Source organism: Cheilinus undulatus, linkage group 1 (assembly GCF_018320785.1).
Source record: "Cheilinus undulatus linkage group 1, ASM1832078v1, whole genome shotgun sequence".
Lineage (NCBI taxonomy): Eukaryota > Metazoa > Chordata > Actinopteri > Labriformes > Labridae > Cheilinus > Cheilinus undulatus.
The window spans coordinates 38,320,946-38,338,942 of record NC_054865.1 but is presented as its reverse complement, the minus strand read 5'-3'; the positions used below and the strand labels follow the sequence as shown (position 1 = coordinate 38,338,942).

The following is a 17,997-nucleotide window of genomic DNA, read 5'->3' as shown; positions in this document are numbered from 1 at the left end:
AGTTTCATCACTTTTGCTCACCTACAAAAAAGCACATCTGCAGAGTTGTTTCAACCACAAATGAACCCACTAAAACACAACAGGTGGTGTTCTTGTGCATGAATATGTAGCAATTTTCCTATCCATGATTTGTTCTTAGCTAGGAACAAAATCCAAAATCAAAGCTGATATCACAGAGTAATTTTATTAATGTTGCACCTATCAGCACTCACACATTCAAATTTAATAAAGTTACAGTAGCATGCAATTCAAATGATATTTTACTGCATATCTAAAACCAATGTATGTTATTTGTATCATCAAATAATACGTACAAGAGAATGAATAATATACAGTGCTTAACAAATTTATTAGACCACCTGTCATAAAAATGAGAAAACATAAATATTTTAGAAATCTTTCAAAAACTTGTTTGGCAAATAACAAACTGAAACACCTAAATAGTCCTTTTTCACACATAATAACAAAAAAACTTCATATTTTTTACGGCCTCCTTTGGCCTTGATAACAGCTTGCATTCTTGCTGGCATTGTTTTTATGTACTTTTCCACAGTCTCTTTTGTTATTGAGCTCCAAATAGTTTCTAGCTGTTCCCACAGACTTGCTTTAGATGAAACTTTTGTGCCATCAATCTTTGAATCTACTAATCCCAAATTTGTTCAATAGGATTCAAACTCGGACTTGGCCGGTCCATCAGTTCCAGATTCCTTTTTCTTGCTCAAATAGTCTCTGCACAGCTTTGAAGTATGCTTGGGGTCATTGTCTTGTTGGTATATGAACCCACGACCAATCAGATTCAGTCCAGAAGGGATTCCATGATGCACTAAGATGTTGTGGTAGACGTTCTTGTTCATGATACCATGGATTTTCACTAATTTGCCCACACCGTATCCAGAAATGGAACCCCATACCATAATGGAATCTCCACAGTGTTTCACTGTGGGTGCAATGCATCTGGCTTTAAAACGTTCTCCAGCTTTTCTGCGGACATAAACACGACCATGCTGACCAAAGAGTTCAGACTTGGACTCATCCGTCCAGAGTACCTTCTTCCAGTCATCAACAGTCCAGTGTTTGTGCTCCCTGGCAAATCTGAGGCATTTCTGGATGTTTGCAGTCCTCAATAATGGCTTCTTAGCAGCTGTTCTTCCCTTTAAGCCTTGTTCCGTCAGTCGTCTGCTTATGGTCATTCTGGAGACTTTCTCAGACTCTGATCTAGAAGCATTCATCTCTGACTGAACATCAGCAGTGGTCTTCCTCCTGTTTCTAGTACTTGTCTGACATCTGCTTCAGTAAACTTTGGTTTCCTGTCTCCTCCTTGGTGCATTTTCTAAGTACCAGTCTCTGCAACTGACTCCAAAGCATACTTGACCACACTGTGAGAACACTTAATGTCTTTCCCTATTTATCTCAGAGACCATCCAGCATCATGAAGTGCTTTAATGCGGACTCTTTCATTTTCAGTGAGCTCTCCATGTTTCACCATTTTGAACAGGAATGAGGAATTTCAAACTGAATTCACCTTTTTATACCCAAATTTGAGCCGGCTCACTGGGCTTCTCTGAGAAGTCAGAAATTAATCAAGCATAACATTCAAGCACTAAAACTCATTTTTCTGTTCAGGAATGCAAGTAAATAACTATAATTTGACACATCAATCAAGAAATAAAAATGTGCTTTACTATTTTTTCAGTTTTGTTGTAAATCAGTAAATTTGAAAATTCATGGAAAACAATAATAATTAGATTTTAGCATTTAAAATATCATTTGGGTTAAAGAGCTTCTACATATTGGTGTTTTAACCATTGTAGAAACATAAAAAAATGATTTTGGTAATTACCAATGCTGTTAATTTAGGGCAGCTATGGCATAAACCTTACTTTGGGTGGTGGTCTAATAAATTTGTTAAGCACTGTAGGCTATATTAAACCTTTACCTCCTTACCTATGAATTACAGGCTAGGAACAGCATTTTATATATATATATATATAATCTTTTGATATTTTGGCCTTCTATGCCTTTATTAATAGAGGAGGAAATGCAGGAAAGCAGGTTGGACTTGAAAATAGTTTGTGTGAGAAGCACCTTAAACCCCTATCTGCACCCCCAGCCCATTATTATCAAATTTTTATAATAGTTTTCTTCCACTCATTTAATCTGCTGTGTTACATTTGTTAGCGCTGTTGCCTTGAAGGTTCCTGGTCTGAATCTGAGTCGGATCCTTTCTGTGTGGAGTTTGCATGTTCTCCCCATGCATGCTCTCATGGTACTCTCACAGACCAAAAAACATGCTCTTTAGGTCAATGTGGGACTCTAAATTGCCCATAGGTATGAGTGAGCATGCCTGGTTGTTTGTCTTTATTTGTCAGCCATGTGACTGACTGGTGACCAGACCAGAGTGTACCCTGCCTCTTGCCGAATGATAGTTGGGATTGGCTCCACTACCCCGCAACCCCAAACAGAATAAGCGGTAAAGAAAATAGATAAAGGTGGATGGATGGATGGATATTTTGCTTTAGCTAATTGGCATCAACATAAAGAAAATTGCAACTAAATAAATGTATGAAGACAGCAGGTAAAGATACAGTACATATCAGATTAAAATATTACAACACTGATTTGACATCTGCTTTTTGTATTAATGAAATGCCAAACCAGGATCAGAATCAGAGGTTACCTTTATTTAAAGTCAGATGATTATGGTAATAAGCTTTGAGCTGCATATGTGTAAATGTCAGATAGTAGAGCTGTGGTAAGAAGAAATCTTAATAAAATGTGGGGATGTATCAAATTTGTGTTGACCAAACACAGCCAGTTACTTTTCAACACTCATTTATTCAAAAGTTGCATTCAATAAATCATTGTGGTTGTTATGAAAAGGTTCAGTCTCCAATATTATTCTCTTGTTTATCTGTCTGAGCGAGTTGAAAGGTTCGGGCACTATTTTAGGTCGTCTCACAGTTGAATCAAAGCTGTTAGCCTGTGTGCTTTGCCTCAGGGTTTCTGTGGTGATTACGAGCTGTAACCTGACATGCTGCAGTGGTGTCAGGGTGACAACACATTTCTTATCAGTGAAGGACCCTTATGTCAACCACCGTACTTTAAGTAATTAAAGCCTTCAAACACCTGCACAAAATAAAGTGGATTGCAGCACTTGTACAACAGTGTAACTTATTTTCCTCAGACAGTGGCTTATGTGTGCTTTTGCTCTTTTTTATGGTTCAATGTGCAGAATTATGGCCATGTACAGGTGTAAATGTAGTTGTTCAGTTGCAGCTAGGGACCTGTATACAGTAGTTTCAGGTGAATGCATACATTATCACAGTAGGAAACAGCTGCATTGACTTTGATATATGGGCATAAAAAATAAGAGGCTGAAAGCCTGTAATCTGAACAGATCAAACATGAAGGACTGTTTTTAGAGCACCAGGCCTGTGTGAGCAGGCAGGAGAGGGATGAGCATATCCCCCAGATCAGGCCAGTAACATGCTCTGGTTTCAGCCTGTCACTCTAAAAGTCATTGAATGCATCGTTGAATACAACACACAAAAGGGACTGACTTTGCAGGGATCTGTCCTCTGTTTCATCTGGCAGTTTTTACCTTGGGAAGTGCTGTTATTGCTCACAGTAATTAAGTGTTCTCCTGATGTACACATGCTTAGATTGAAGCACTCTCAGGAAACCCCAACATTGTCTCATTTCCATTAACAACACAGAGAAAAAGAGGCCAGCGCTGAGAAGAGATTTTTCCCAGCAGAGATGCCACTAAATTATTGTGGGGTGTACGGTTTGGGCCGAGCACTTTGTTGGTATTGAGATCAGTTTAAGTGATTAAGCCTTTATGCTGAGAGGCGACAGCGGCAGTGAGCTCAAGTTGGTTTTCTGACTTCTTAAAGTGAAACACTTTACGGTTAGTGAAGGAGAAATGTCCTCACATACTCCACAAGAGGTTATAATCTGCTGGGTTTGCCTGGAGAGACTAAACCATTAATACATTCTAGAAATATAAGAAACCTGGTTAAGTAATTATCATGAAATATGTCCATGATCAGAATAAGTCCTGGTAACTCCAAACAAGGTCAAAGGTATGAAGTGTTTTAACATTAGAAACAATACTAAAGGTGTGACTTATGTACGCTGCTGGATGAACATCTTACAGACACACGTTAACATGTATAATTTAGTGACATTGGACTTGTTCAGGACATTAAAAATAATCCACTTTATGCAATACTGATGCAATAACAGTTTTAGAACATTTCACATTAGAAGCCATATTGGTTGTTTACACATGTATGAAAGAAAAAGTCATTTAGCTGTTAACTAATTCTACTGTGGCAGCTAAATGGGTCCAGCAATGAAGTTAAAGACCATGAATTCAACACTAAATTTCATGGTAAATCATCCAAAATAGTTAAGATATTTGAATCTGGACTTAAGGGCAGGACTCTTAAGTTGAGGTCAGACCACACGTTTTAAGCCCAACTATAGACTAGTAAGAAAAGCAGTTGTTTTGTTCCATGTAGCGTCATAGAGAACAACAATCAGAGGCACGTCTGAGACGCCTCACAACCTTGACAGAAAGTCTAGCATTTTCAATTTCTCCATATGCCTTCTGTGATGTGTTTCATCAGAGTGTTCTGCAAGTGCATCTTGAAGGGTGATTGGAAAAACATTCTGTCTCTCATATTCAACATAGGCCAACCACAGCAACAAATCATATATGGCAATATCAAAGAAGTATTTACTGATCTTTTCTGCACATCATCTATCATCATTTCCTTCAAACTCATACAGAGGTGGAGTCCTTTCCTGACCTCTGGAAAGTTTGTGTGTGATAAAAACTGTAGCACCCTTACATCAGCCCTCACAGATAGCAGACTAATCTTTAGTCTATTTACACCGTGCTATCACTGTCCTCATCATTAGGATAAAGGATGGAATGCTATTTACAAGCAAAGGGGTGTTTTTTTCCCAAAATAGCTGCATAATGGCTCAGCATCTCTGCGCCAGTGTGTATGTACGGTGATAGGCCAACAACACGATAAGAGGAGCATCAAAGCTGTGACTTTTGACTCAGTAACAAAGTTTTACAGGTGCACTTTTTTTTTGAGCATTAACAGAGTATCACACCATTTGGCTGCACAGAGACAGTCACACATTCAAACATGTTTGCAAAGTGAGACAGACACCAATTATAGTATTAAGATTTAGCCAACTACCCCTTGCCTAGATCCCTCCCCTCCCCTCCTCTTTTTGAATAAGAGGAGAAGCAGAATAATATCAACGAATTATCATTCTCTGACCAGGAGTATGCATATCAGCTTGAAACCCACAAGATGGATCTGCCTCACAGCTGACAAAGAATCTTGCTAATCTGAAGGCAGACAGTGTTGCAGGATTTCACTGTGTGCCATTCAGACAGTAGTTTGCCTTCACTGCTCTGCTCTGGTCCTTTGCTCTGTCACTAGAGGACAACTCGTTCTTTTATCCCTGTGAAAACATGAATGTAAAGTAGCTGCACATGTTAAACTTTCTCTCTGTCTGACACCTCACAAGTGCACTGACTGTTTCACCTTGAGAGTGCTCTACCTTTCCATTATTAAAATCTCTTCAGGCTACAAGTCAATCCAGGGACTTACAGAGAGAGGTCAGCACAGCAGAAGATCATTGATGTTTTCTCTTTATGAATGAAACTTAAGTTTACATCAGCCAAGATCTTAAAAAGAGAACACAGCTAAAACGGCATATACAATCAGATGAATACCTCAACATTTATGATACTGGCAAAAAGTTGGATGAAAGTTTGGAATATGCTGATGCACTATTGACACAATAAAGAGTTATTTCTAAAAGTATCACCATTTAAAAAAATATCAACCAATTTAAAGTCCTTTTCCATTAAATTGTAGTGTTGAATATCAGACAAAATCCTTTATAAGCACCTAAAGGTTCAAGGAATAGACCAGTTTTACTGCTTTCCACATCATGTTTAAGGTATAAAGATTATTTTAAATATTTATTTTTGTTGGGATGAATAATGAAGATAACAACATATATGATGCTACAGAGATGATTATAAAAGAGTGTCCCTCACCTGCCCCCAGTCTTAATTCAAAGCTGGCCAAATTGCCTACAGATTCTAGCTTTCTGTTTTCCCATAAACATGACAATAGTATCAGCCTTCTCTTTCTCTTTGCTCCTTGTGTAGGTTTTTTTTTTTAATTGTAATGGACTGTGCTATCTTTTCCCTTTAGATACATTCCCTGGACAGCTGACAGCCAACTGGCTACAATAAATAATTCTTAGCTTGTATCTGACTCATCTTTCCCTGTTGAAATTTTCACAAGAGGTAGCACAAATAAAGGTGATCATGTTCTGGTGCATCAAACTTCTGTGTTGGATTTACTGATTACAACAGAGATAAATGTACATCACATGTAAGCATGTAGAGGTCTGTCCTATGTATGTACTAACACTGTAAACACACTAAAGACAGTTGTTGAGACAAACTCTGAACTGCAGACTATCTCTATCCTGTTTCTTGGCAGGACAGACGATTTCCTCTCCTGACTCATTCTCCGTCTCTCTCTAAACACATAATCCATCACAGTCACAAACAGCACAGGACTGCAGGAAGGCTCGCCTTTTTCCTGCGTCTGAATAATCCTGAGTGAATCTGCAGTGGTGTTGGCGCAGCAAACTTGACTGGGTAAAAAATAAAAAATACAATGTGTATGCTCAGTAATGTCAGATAAAGTAGAAAACAGGGATTTCCTCCTTCCACACAGAGTTTTCTCATTCAGTGGAGCAAAAATATATCAGTATATGTTTTATGTGGAGTTTAAAAGGAAAGTTTGGGTAAGACAGAATATTAAAATATCCAAAACATCTACTGTTCTCACAATAGCATACCTGTTTATTTCACTCTGGCATAAGAAACATTCATCTCCATCCTTCCAAATACTTCCTGAGGGGTCATGTACTGACTTGAGTGTGATATGTCACAGCCCGTCTCCCATTTTCCCCAGTATGTCTATTTTCTGCTGTCTTCCATTTTCTATTTATAACTCAAACCTGCCTCTGTAATACTTCTATGCAAATACACAGCAGTGAGAGATATTAAACATAATGTAATAGGGGCACCAGTGGTCTTGTGGGTAGTTTGTAAACCCCATGTCTAGAGGCTGTTGTCCTTGAAGCAGTGGGCTAGGTTCAAATGTGACTGGTGGCTCCTTTCCCACATTTCATTCCCCTCTCTCCGTCTCCATCCTATCTACAACCCTTTAAAGCACAATCAAGTTATAGACATCTATTTTTTCAGGACATTCTCAACTATCAGAGTATGTATTCTGCAAGGATGTCAAATGAATGTATCAAAAGTTATATGGTCAGTAGACCAAGTAAAAAAACAAAATGGAAACTGAATCTCATAGAGCTTCATAAAAATCACACCCAGGCATTGTCTATCAAGAGAAAAAAAATGCAACTTTCTATAAACACTCAAAAGAAACTATCACTATAAACTGTCTCTGTAAAACCAATTCAAAATTTGTATGCATGTCGTATTTGGACCATAAAGGACTATTTTCCTTTCCAAACTGACAGATACTATCTTGTCTCTTGTTGATCTTTGTCTTGGTGGTCACTATAGCAAAGAAAACAACTGCAGAAGAAACTGAAGCATCCTGATTGGACAGGCTGACAGGAAGTTGCTGTCTTTTACACACATACAGTACATTCATTTACAAACATAATAAATAGTCACATTTTCACAGATTTAGCAATAAACACTGTGCTTTGCAACTGGTTAAAATATTTCTGGAAGTGATAAGAGGAGACATCAGTAGATCAGCAAAAAAGTAGGCTTCTGAGAACAATTCATTCTACAGAGAACACATTCAGTACCTCTTTGGCCATCAGACAAGACGCCATGTTTGGCAGAAACCATACACTTTACCACAAACGCACCATCCTCACTGTGAGGCTCGGTGGTGGCAGCATCATGCTGTGGGGATGCTTCTCAGCAGCTGGCCCTCGAAGGCTTGAAAAGGTAGAGAGTAAAATGAATGCAGCGAAATTTAGGAAAATCCTGGAAGACAATCTTTTTAGTCTTGGAAGAAGATTTGTCTGCAAGATGATGGCCTGAATCATACAGCCAGAGCTACACAGAAATGGTTTAAAGACAACAAGATGAATGTTCTGGAGTGGGTGAGTCAAAGCTCAGTCATCAATCTAATGGAGAATTTGTGGCTGGACTTGAACTGCACACCAAATGCGTATGTTTCTGCATGCATGATTAGTTATACCTAAAGAGACATTAAAGTGCTGTTTTCACAAGTTACAGTTTGATTTTAAACATTTTCTTCTTCCTTTTCCCTCCAAGTTTCTGTGACTTTCTAGCGTCCACTAGAGACACACACTTTGAAAAACACAGGTATAGGTCAGTAAAATACCTCCATATTTCTCTAATCTGACTGATTTAATCAAAAGATAATCCCTGCTCTTTACTGCCTGTTAGATTAAAATCCCAAACTGCCCCATTATATAATTATCTTAAAGGGATCATTTATATAATAAACCTAAACCTTACGCTTTCTTTAATAAGAGACCTATCTAAAATGAGTCAGCTAGCTATAAGACAACGGCTTGTTTACCACTCTAGCTAAAATGGTTTGGAGAATCTCCAGTTATTAAGCTCATGATGCAGATCAGGGCCACCCACAGTTCACAGATGGGTTGGTGCTGCGCTGCCAGGCCTGAGAGCGTCCAGCCGGTGTATTAGTCACCTGCCAGTCATCGCTGGGTCCAGGCCAGATATGGTGGTGCTTGACTGTGAGGACTAAACATTGCATGCTACAGTTACAAAACCACACCAGATATTTGCTTCGAGTGGTCACAGACTGACATCTCTTCATCCTGGCAGGACTATTCCGGTAAATTAGTCATGCTTTTTAAGGAAAGAGAAGAAAGAGGATTTTCACTCTTTTTAAGTGCTCAATGTGTGACCAATTTCTACTCAAACCTCAATGATGGGATATTTTCTTTGATCCCCTCAGGCTATAAAAGATTCAGATCTCTTTCTCTGGTTTAACATTACACAAAGGGGAGGAAAGGAGAGAGGATAGAAACGTGAAGAAAGAGGATGCAGGAATGTAGAGCAGGGAAGCAAGGTGATAAAACTAAAGGGAGCGAGACAAGTGATTTGTAGTTAGAGTGGAGGGGTGCGACATGATGTGGTAAGGCAGCAGAGATGAGATGAGATTATTTATGACATTCAGAAAGCATGAAATAAAATTGGGCAGGGGCTTTTTGTGCTGTAAAGACAGGGAGAGAATGAAAGATATGCAGATTTAGATCATCATCTGCAGTCACAAGTAAAAACCAGAATGCATTTGTGTTTCTTTTTGCAGTACAAAGAAGGAAAAAACACCATACCTAGGGGAGTGTGGGCTACAACATGAACTACATGACAGTCAATTAGAGGTTTCAGCCTGTGTTATGGCAGAAAAAGATTTCCTGCATCTCCTGAGAAGAAGTAAACCATGTCACCACTTAGATATTCATAAACACTGCAAGACCAGGGTCTGTGTTTATCATAAAAGGTTGACTTTTTCTTAAGTAAAATCTAATTTCAAAGTTTTCTACTTTTGTTTGTTGAGAAATACTTCAACTTAATACAAAAAAATATATTGTCGGCATGATGAATAATGCATAGGTTAAAACAAAATGTATTTCTTCATACTAGCCTCTAATATACATTTGTTTCAAAAATAAAATAAGATGTTCCACCCTTTCCTTTTTGAAGAACAAATAACACAAATATGGCAGTGATTGGATTTGTTTGCAGTCATGTTTCATGCAGTGATATATCCTGATATTCAAGGCAGTCTAGTTTTTGCAGCAAAGGACAATAGACATTATAAATTCAAAGGATTATTGTTAGTTTCCTGGATATTAAAAACATATGATTTAAATTAAAATTACCCAATAAGGAAAAAGGTAAGAGTGACCAATATGACTGACAGCATTACCCCTTTCCTCTCATTGGTCAGTTTTGCTAGGATTAAGCATATTATAAATAATTTAATCACTGAGAAATTATTCTTTAATAGGTTTCATCTAGGGCTGCAATAACAATCAGCAAAATCTATAAAAGTCATGGTGGATTTCATGATATATATTTATATAGAAAGATAGTTTATATTATAATTGTTATTATCAAAAGCGTTGGCAACAGAATGTGATTTTTTATTTGTTTTGCTGCGTGATGATTATTTCACCTGCTTTTGTACGGAGCTGCATGCTACAGCAGCACTCAGTCAGCTTCAGCTGTCTTTAATCTTTCAAGCCTGAAGCTACTCATTTTGTCTCACCTGGACTTATTGTCTTCAAAAGCTTGTAAAACATCAGCCCTGTGGTGCACAGTCAAGATCTAGACTTTCCTTTTTTCAGGTCAACATGGACTTTAAGAATATGTGTGCTGTAGTAATGTCACTTTAATTCTATAAAAGTTAGGGGACTATAAAACCAAAAGAAAAAAATAAACTGAAATCAAAACTCGAAGCTTTTTATGTGTTACACACAGTAAACAATAATGACTAAGACTTTGTTGCATAAACTTGTTTTCCATTTCTTAGTGACCTAAAAGTGAAAAAATAATAATTCTGTGACAGGAAATCTTCAGAACATTGACACTGTAAAAAATTCCTTGCACTTTTTTGTATTGGCTGTTTCTGTGTTTTTATTCAAAGCAGTTTCTGTCTGCAGTGAGACAGAAGACCACATCACAGGCTCTCTGTCTCTCTCCCTCTCCATCATGAACTGATCAGACCACAGGATCTGTGCAGTACGCCACTGGAACAACACGACAGCTGGCTTTAGGACACAATAAGGCTACGATTTATGGTTCAAAAGTTATGTAACTTTTTATAACCTCGGTCTATTCTCTCTAATAAAATCTCAGACAGAACCAAACTTCTGTTTTCAGGTAAGAGCTAAGAGCAAAATCCATGATCTTTCCCCCACTTTGTGTCTTTTATGTCCATCAAAAAACAAGCAGGAGAGAGGAGAAACATGTGCATTCTGCAGGCAGAGAGGAGTATTTATGTGTGTGTATGTTTGTGTCTTTGTGTGTCAGTAAAGATAAAGTAAATACAAGCTTTAACAAGCTAACAACCTGACCAATTAGCAAATGACTAGGTCTGTATTATTATTATAATCACTATTAGTGGAAGGCTAAGGTTCCCCTTCCTACAGATTTTTTTTTTTTAAAGTACTAAACAGTAAAAATAACCACAACTGATCCAAATTGTGAGTCATGATTTGACTGGCTGTATGCACATTTTTACAAATGTTTCCAGTGGCCCCCAAACCTTGAGAAATCTGTTGTTTTGATAAAATCGTGTGTTTGTTTGTGTGTTTCAGTAGTCTGTCTTCTGGGGAAACATGGAAAACACCAAAAAATGTTTAACAAAAACATCAACAGATATAATAAAAAAGGAAAAAAATGTTATAGAAGATATAGACCATACTGGAGTTATAAAACATAATGAAGAAAAGTTTTTTTTTTAACCATATAATAAAAGATATAAAGTAGTTTTAATAACCCAAAATTCAAAACAGACGAAATGCTGTGATGAATGATATAAAAACTGCAAAACATTCAGACTCTATTTTTAATTAAAATATCAAAAAGACAACATTTCAAATGTTAAAACTGTAGAGTTTCATTGTTTTGAATTTGAAGCTAACACCAAGTTTCCAAAAACTTGATACAGGGGCAAGCAAAGACTTGGTATGCTGTGAAGAGCTAAAAGAAAACTGCAACCAGTTGATGACATCAACATAATTGGGTATGAGAAGAATATCCAAAATATGCTGAGTCTGTCTGAAAGAAGAATATGGAGGGCTTCACCACTATATAAAACACTGTTCTAATGTACCTTTCTTGTCTAGTATAGATATTAGTTATTATTAGAAATAAGAACGCTGTTTATTATACAAAGTTATCTCCTTCAGCTGTTGGATGAATTCAGATCCTGGCCTGAGTTCAGAGAGAACATGACAGCACAAAGATTTTGATCCTGAATCGTGATGTTTGTGTTTGAACTGAGCAACAGTTCATTGATTTTCCATCTTTGCAAGCAGAGAGAAAGAAAAGTGGAAACCAGTAAGACTTCTGACTGACTTTGGTCCTATGGTTTTCAGGTCAGCGGCTTTAAAACATACAAACACTGGAGCTGTGATCTCAGGATTTTTAACACAACCTCGCCATGCCCTTAACAGACAGTCACAGTGGCTTTCACGAAAACTAAACCAAAGTGTGACCAGCAATGAGGTCACTTGGTGTTAACATGCAGAAGCAACAGCTTTAAGACTGCTTGTATTCATCTTAGGCTGATCATACACAGTGGTTAATGAAGACTAATGCTTCATCATGATCTGTATTCTAGAGCGGAGTCTACTTATCATCATGCGTTCGTTCTAACATGACAAGAACAAAGCATCTGTTTGAATATGTAGGCACATGTCTCGTATGTCACATCTCCAACATCATAATAAAAGACAGCCTCTTGAGTACTACTGCTTTGTGCAGAGCTGACATATTAATAGATGGTTGTGGGCGTTCAGACACTCACCACAAGAGAGAGCGGCCTCTTCCATGACACCACTCCGATCAGTCCAGAGAGCAGCACCTGTGAGAGGACACAGAGGGAGCAGGTGAATAAGTCTGGTTCAGTAATAATATGGGTAAAAGGAGTTTCATGTACGCTGCTCCTGCAGCCTGGAATCTGCTGCAAGACACTTTGTGTCCGGCCTCTTTAAAACCTTTTTAAAAGCAGATTGAAGGTATTGGAGGACGATGCATCAAGTTGTAGATGTTTTTGACTGATGACATTGTGCTCTGTGACTCAGGATTGGTTGAACTGTGTTTGTAACAGTCTTGTGTCACATCTGTAAGTCTGTTGTTTTTGCCTCTCTTGGCCAAAACACTCTAGTAAATAAGATTCTTGACTGCAGTGAGGCTTAAATAATAAAAACAACATAAAATAAAAAAAATCCATATCTGTGATTCACATGTTGTGCCCTGACACAGAGACAAAACTATTCAGCTCAGCGCTGTCAAAAGCTTGTCCGTGCAAAGACACTTCTGTTTCTCCTGCAGGAAAATAAAAGTGCATGATGCCTTTTATTAAAGGGGAAAATTTAAATTCAAAAGAGTTGAATATTTAATGGGTGCAGAGCAGACAGTGAGCATGTGATGCGTAACGTGATCTGATGCTTGAATGCTGTTAGGACACGGTGTGAAGACGGTATTATCAGTCTCAGTAAACAGCTACTATCACAAATAGTGTGATGACGAGGGACTAAAACAAAGTCAATGTTATACCTGCCTCTTATCTAAATTAAGTTAACTGATATGAAACATTAGCATAAAACTCAAAGCAATGCAAGAATGTAAAAGACTAGCTAAATATAGTCTTTCATTTATTTTTGATTTAAAAAAGTATAACTCAAGTGCTTGAAATATTGAAGAAAATGCAACCCCTCTACCTTCCATTTCTAAAAAATTATCAACAGGAAATAGTTATTGTAGACATTTCTAACAGTTTAGTAACAACTTTCTGCTTCACCTTTGACCTTCTCACCCTCTCCTAGTTTAGCATTAACATCCATTTCTAAAATGAGAGAGTCCCTCTTTGTTTAACTTCCATATAAATTGTCTTGGATACTGTTTAGCTATTTGATCATGTATGTAGCCTGTAAGATGGTTAAACAACCCAAAATGCCCTCTGATACACAACAGCAGATCGTCATTTTGGGATTCACTGCTGTGATGCCTTTAACAAATCCACTCTGAACTGAAACACCCTCCCCTACATGGCAGGCTGAAACACACAGATCAGGTGGGAGTTGTCGCTCTTGTTTAGCAATTCTGCGCCCATCTGTCATCAGATTTCTCGCCTGTGTGTCAGTATGGATGTGGATTTCTTTGTCAACAGCATCATCATGTTCAAATGCTCGGTTTTACACTGACTGTTTTCCTTTAACAGCAGACGAGAACAATCATACAACATGGGCGTGTAGTTTGATGGGGCTATACAAAACTCAACATAGTAAAATCTAAAAGCAGAGCTACATTTCCCCATTCATTTGTGTTCCCAGACTCCTTAAGCAATTCCTTTGTAGAAAATGGAGACTGAAACAGACAGCATTGTTCACCCAACACTTCCCACACACAACATATGTTATTGTTGAAGTGACAAAACCCTTTAGCAGATGTAGTGAGGTGTTGTTATTATAGATCTGCCAAGTTCATGTAGGTAGACATTAATGGATGTACAGAATTTATTAACAGAAACACTGCTCTCTGAAACTGGAAAAGGCTGTTTCACAACTGATAAAGCAAAGATTTATTCTAAGCATGCAAGTGAAGTCTTACTTCACCCATTGATGTATTCAATTAACACAATAACAGAGAATAATACAAAGCACTCTGAGTAAATACAAAGCATGAGTGTGGGTGTTGTAGAAACCCATGAATAGCTTACATGGAAACCACTCTAAGAAGACAAAGAATAGGCCATTAAAAACACCAAAAACAACATTAATATCTAAGTTTAAATATGCAAATGTATACAGTAAGCTTCACAAGACAAAAATTAATATGAAATAAAGAAAAATCCTTGCCTTACTAAGCAGAGTTAATTTCTAATAGACTAAAACTATGACTGAAAATATTAGTCAACTACTTTTTTTTCCACAGTGAAGGCTGGTAGCACTTTATTTAGTGGGCCCTTAGTCATTTTATAGCAATAAGTTATTCCTCAAAATACTGTGGAAATTCTCTGGTAATGAGGTGAGTTTTTACCCTTGCCCTAACTTTTCTACTAACCCTAACCCTTGCCTTCGTAATATGACAATTCTTTGGTAATTAGGTGGTATACTACAGGCAATTTTGTAGAAATAAGATGATAATTTTCCATGTAAGTTGCTTTATAATTTCTTGGTTATATCTTATTTTGTCCCAAGAAATTAAAGTCAGTCCTTCCTAAAAATTTCCATTTTTTTAGGGTTATTAGGGTTTAAGGTAAGGGTAGGGTAACAGCTCAGGTTAGGGGTTGGGGTCAGGGTAAAACACCACCTAATTAGCAGAGAATTGCCATAATATTATGAGGAATTACTTGATAATTAAAATGTAATTTCTAGGTAAATATGTCCTCAATGTTACCATATTTAGGAGTTATTACTTGGTAAAATGCAAACTTATTCCTAGGCAATTACCACTTTATTCCTGAGAAATTACTACACAATCACCACTTACTGCTATAAAACTACTTGCTTAATAGGGACTACTAAAAAAAAGTGATCTTTGGTGATAAAACTTTGACAAAAAGTAAGTTCAGTTTTTGCCTAGGAAACTTAAACAAGACTAAAATGTTATTGTTGGACTGTTGCACGTTCAAAATATTTTAATGTCCACTGTGTATACGACAGTGGTTCCCAAAGTGGGCCGTGGGCGCCCCTAGGGGGGCGTGCACTCTTAACAGGGGAGGCATGGAAAGGCCAGGCTAAGCAGCACCTGCTGATGACTTCAGCACTGAAGAAGAGGCCTTTATTGAAGTCACCTCAGATACAACAATATTATTGCAGTTCAAGTCCAACACATTGTCAGCATCCTGGATTGGAGTGGAAAAGGAGTAGTAATAGCCAGGCACAAAAGCCTTTGCCACAATTTTTCCTTGTTCAACAGCCTACCTGTGTGTGCATGATGCAAAGGGCTGCTGCCTCTACAAAGCAAAATCAAATCGTAGCTGGATATTGAAAATGAACTGAGAGTGGCAGTGTTACAGCTGCACCCAAGATGCAAAAAAAGATCTGTAGCACCAAATAAGCCCACAGTTGTCACTGAAATTATTGCAGGACTGGGTGTATAAATCTTAAAGATGTTCATTAAGTTTTTATTTTCAGGGAATTGTTCATCTTCAGAGAGTCAGATTTTTAAAACTCAAAAATTTCCAGGTTTAATGTTGTGGTAAACTCTAAAAATAAAATTAAGTTGACTGCAAAAATTGTGCCTGAAAATATTTTAATCTGCCAAAGGAGGGCCCGATAGAAAAGTTTCTTATTATAAAGAATAAGACTAAGATTAAACACAAATCAGCTGACAAAATTAACACTTTCGCTAAGAAATGAGAGCAACTGAGAAATGACTAGTTTTCATTGAATTCTCTGACATTTGTTACAGAGGTGACAAAAGTCATTTTCAGTAAAAGAACTCATTTTCAGGAAAGAACTCCTGAATCTTCCAGACTTGCCAGTTCAGATAGACATTTGAGTGTTCGGCTTTTCCTCTCAGCCATGGAGGTGTCATTGTTGGTATGCTGATGGACAGTTAATGAGTGTCAGGACTTTTGGTGGATCTTAGCTAGGAATGCACAATATTGGATTTTTGCAGATATCTAACATGTCGTTATTTATACTGATACATAAATGTAGTTCAGAACTAAAAGTTCTGTCCATAGAACACACAATTTAAAGTTTCAGTGTGAATAAATTAACACATTTCAATCCTTAAAACCCACTTCGAAATGTAAGTATTGATGATGAATAAAGACAAAGACTTGGACTGTTGATGCAGTCTGAAACCCCACTAAGTTATTTGTTCGTAAGGTCAATATTTGTAGCTGATATAGGCAGATTTTTATAGCCACAATATTGGTTTGAATATTGGCAGAATATTTCATGTATGTATAAACCTATACTATTAGCTCTTAGATTATTCATTTCCTGTGTCCTCAGATATGATGTGTTCAAAAGATGTATGCTTTGGGGTGCAGGTAACCTAGTATTTTAAGGCGTGCCCCATGTACACGGTCGGCCCGGGTTTGAATCCGGCCCTTGGCACTTTCCTGCATGTCTCTCCCCAGCTCTCTCATCCCGATTTTGTCCACTGTCCTCCTCCTTGGAGTCTTTCCATCCTTGATGAAAAGCTCTTTTCCGCTGTCTCTCTTCTCTTGTAAGATCATACTGTAATACTTTTCCTTGACTCTATTTCTCCTTGTGTTTCTGAAACTTTCTCAATTCCTCTGGGCTGTCTATACTTTCATACACTCATCATGTTCACTGACAACGTCTGGTCTGGATAAGGATTTGATTGGCTGAGTGGCATCATATGAGATTATTTTGGACAACTTTATTGGTCTGTAACCCTCCTGGCAGTTGAAATAGCCATGGTAAAGGTAAGAGAAGCTGTGCCTAACCAGGCTATATATAAACATCTAAAGCTGCACCGTCCATGCAAGAACTCATTACAATAAACCTGGGGCCAGCTTCTGGGTCTGGATTCAGATATTAGGCCTGCCATTTGGTGATGTCCACTCTAGACTTATTTATGTTCCAGATTTATCCATTAGCACTGATTTACTTTTGATTTTGTGCTCCATCCACTTGGAACCAGTAATGCTGCAGCATGATGCCTTGGCTGAAATGAAACAATTCGAGCTATCTGGATCCATCTTGTTGTGAAGACTTTTCCCTTGAATTTTCATGGCTCCCGTCTTGCCATTTATCCATCTGTTTCATTTAAAATGAAGCAACTATGCTGAGAGCTGATGTTTATCTGTGGTAAGGATGTCAGTCCACACAGCAGATGTGTTTTTAAATTAGTTGTCATATTAAGACTAGAAGAAAAAGCATATATTGATTTTTGTTGCATGCTTCACCCTGGGTGTGGTGTTGCCTGCTTCTGTAGGTGTGAACCTTTCGTATCGTGGAAACGTGTGTGAACAAAGGGTACTCATAGCCTCTGGTGCTCTGTTTCTCCATGGCCTCTCTCTGCCTTTCACCTTTCTTCACCCTCCATTAAACACCAACATGCTCTCCCCATTTCAAGCCATCTTGCCCACCTTCCTCCTCCTCCTCCTCCTCCTCACTGACTTTCCTGCTATCTACTCTCTCTCCCTCTTCCAGTTTTGCCCTGCTTCCCTTTCT

General features: G+C 37.9%; 1 protein-coding gene across 6 annotated transcripts in view; it reads right to left on the bottom strand.

Annotated features, from left to right (window-relative positions):
• The window catches only part of fam189a1 (family with sequence similarity 189 member A1), a 162,675-nt gene that overhangs the window by 72,558 nt on the left and 72,120 nt on the right, over nt 1-17,997 (bottom strand). For 5 of the 6 annotated variants that reach the window (XM_041806165.1, XM_041806089.1, XM_041806211.1 and 2 more), the window contains one exon: nt 12,642-12,698. The exons of the other annotated variant lie outside the window; for it this stretch is intronic. In XM_041806165.1, the coding sequence (XP_041662099.1) occupies nt 12,642-12,698 (57 nt within the window). The remainder of the gene's footprint in view (nt 1-12,641; nt 12,699-17,997) is intronic. 6 annotated transcript variants of the gene reach the window in all.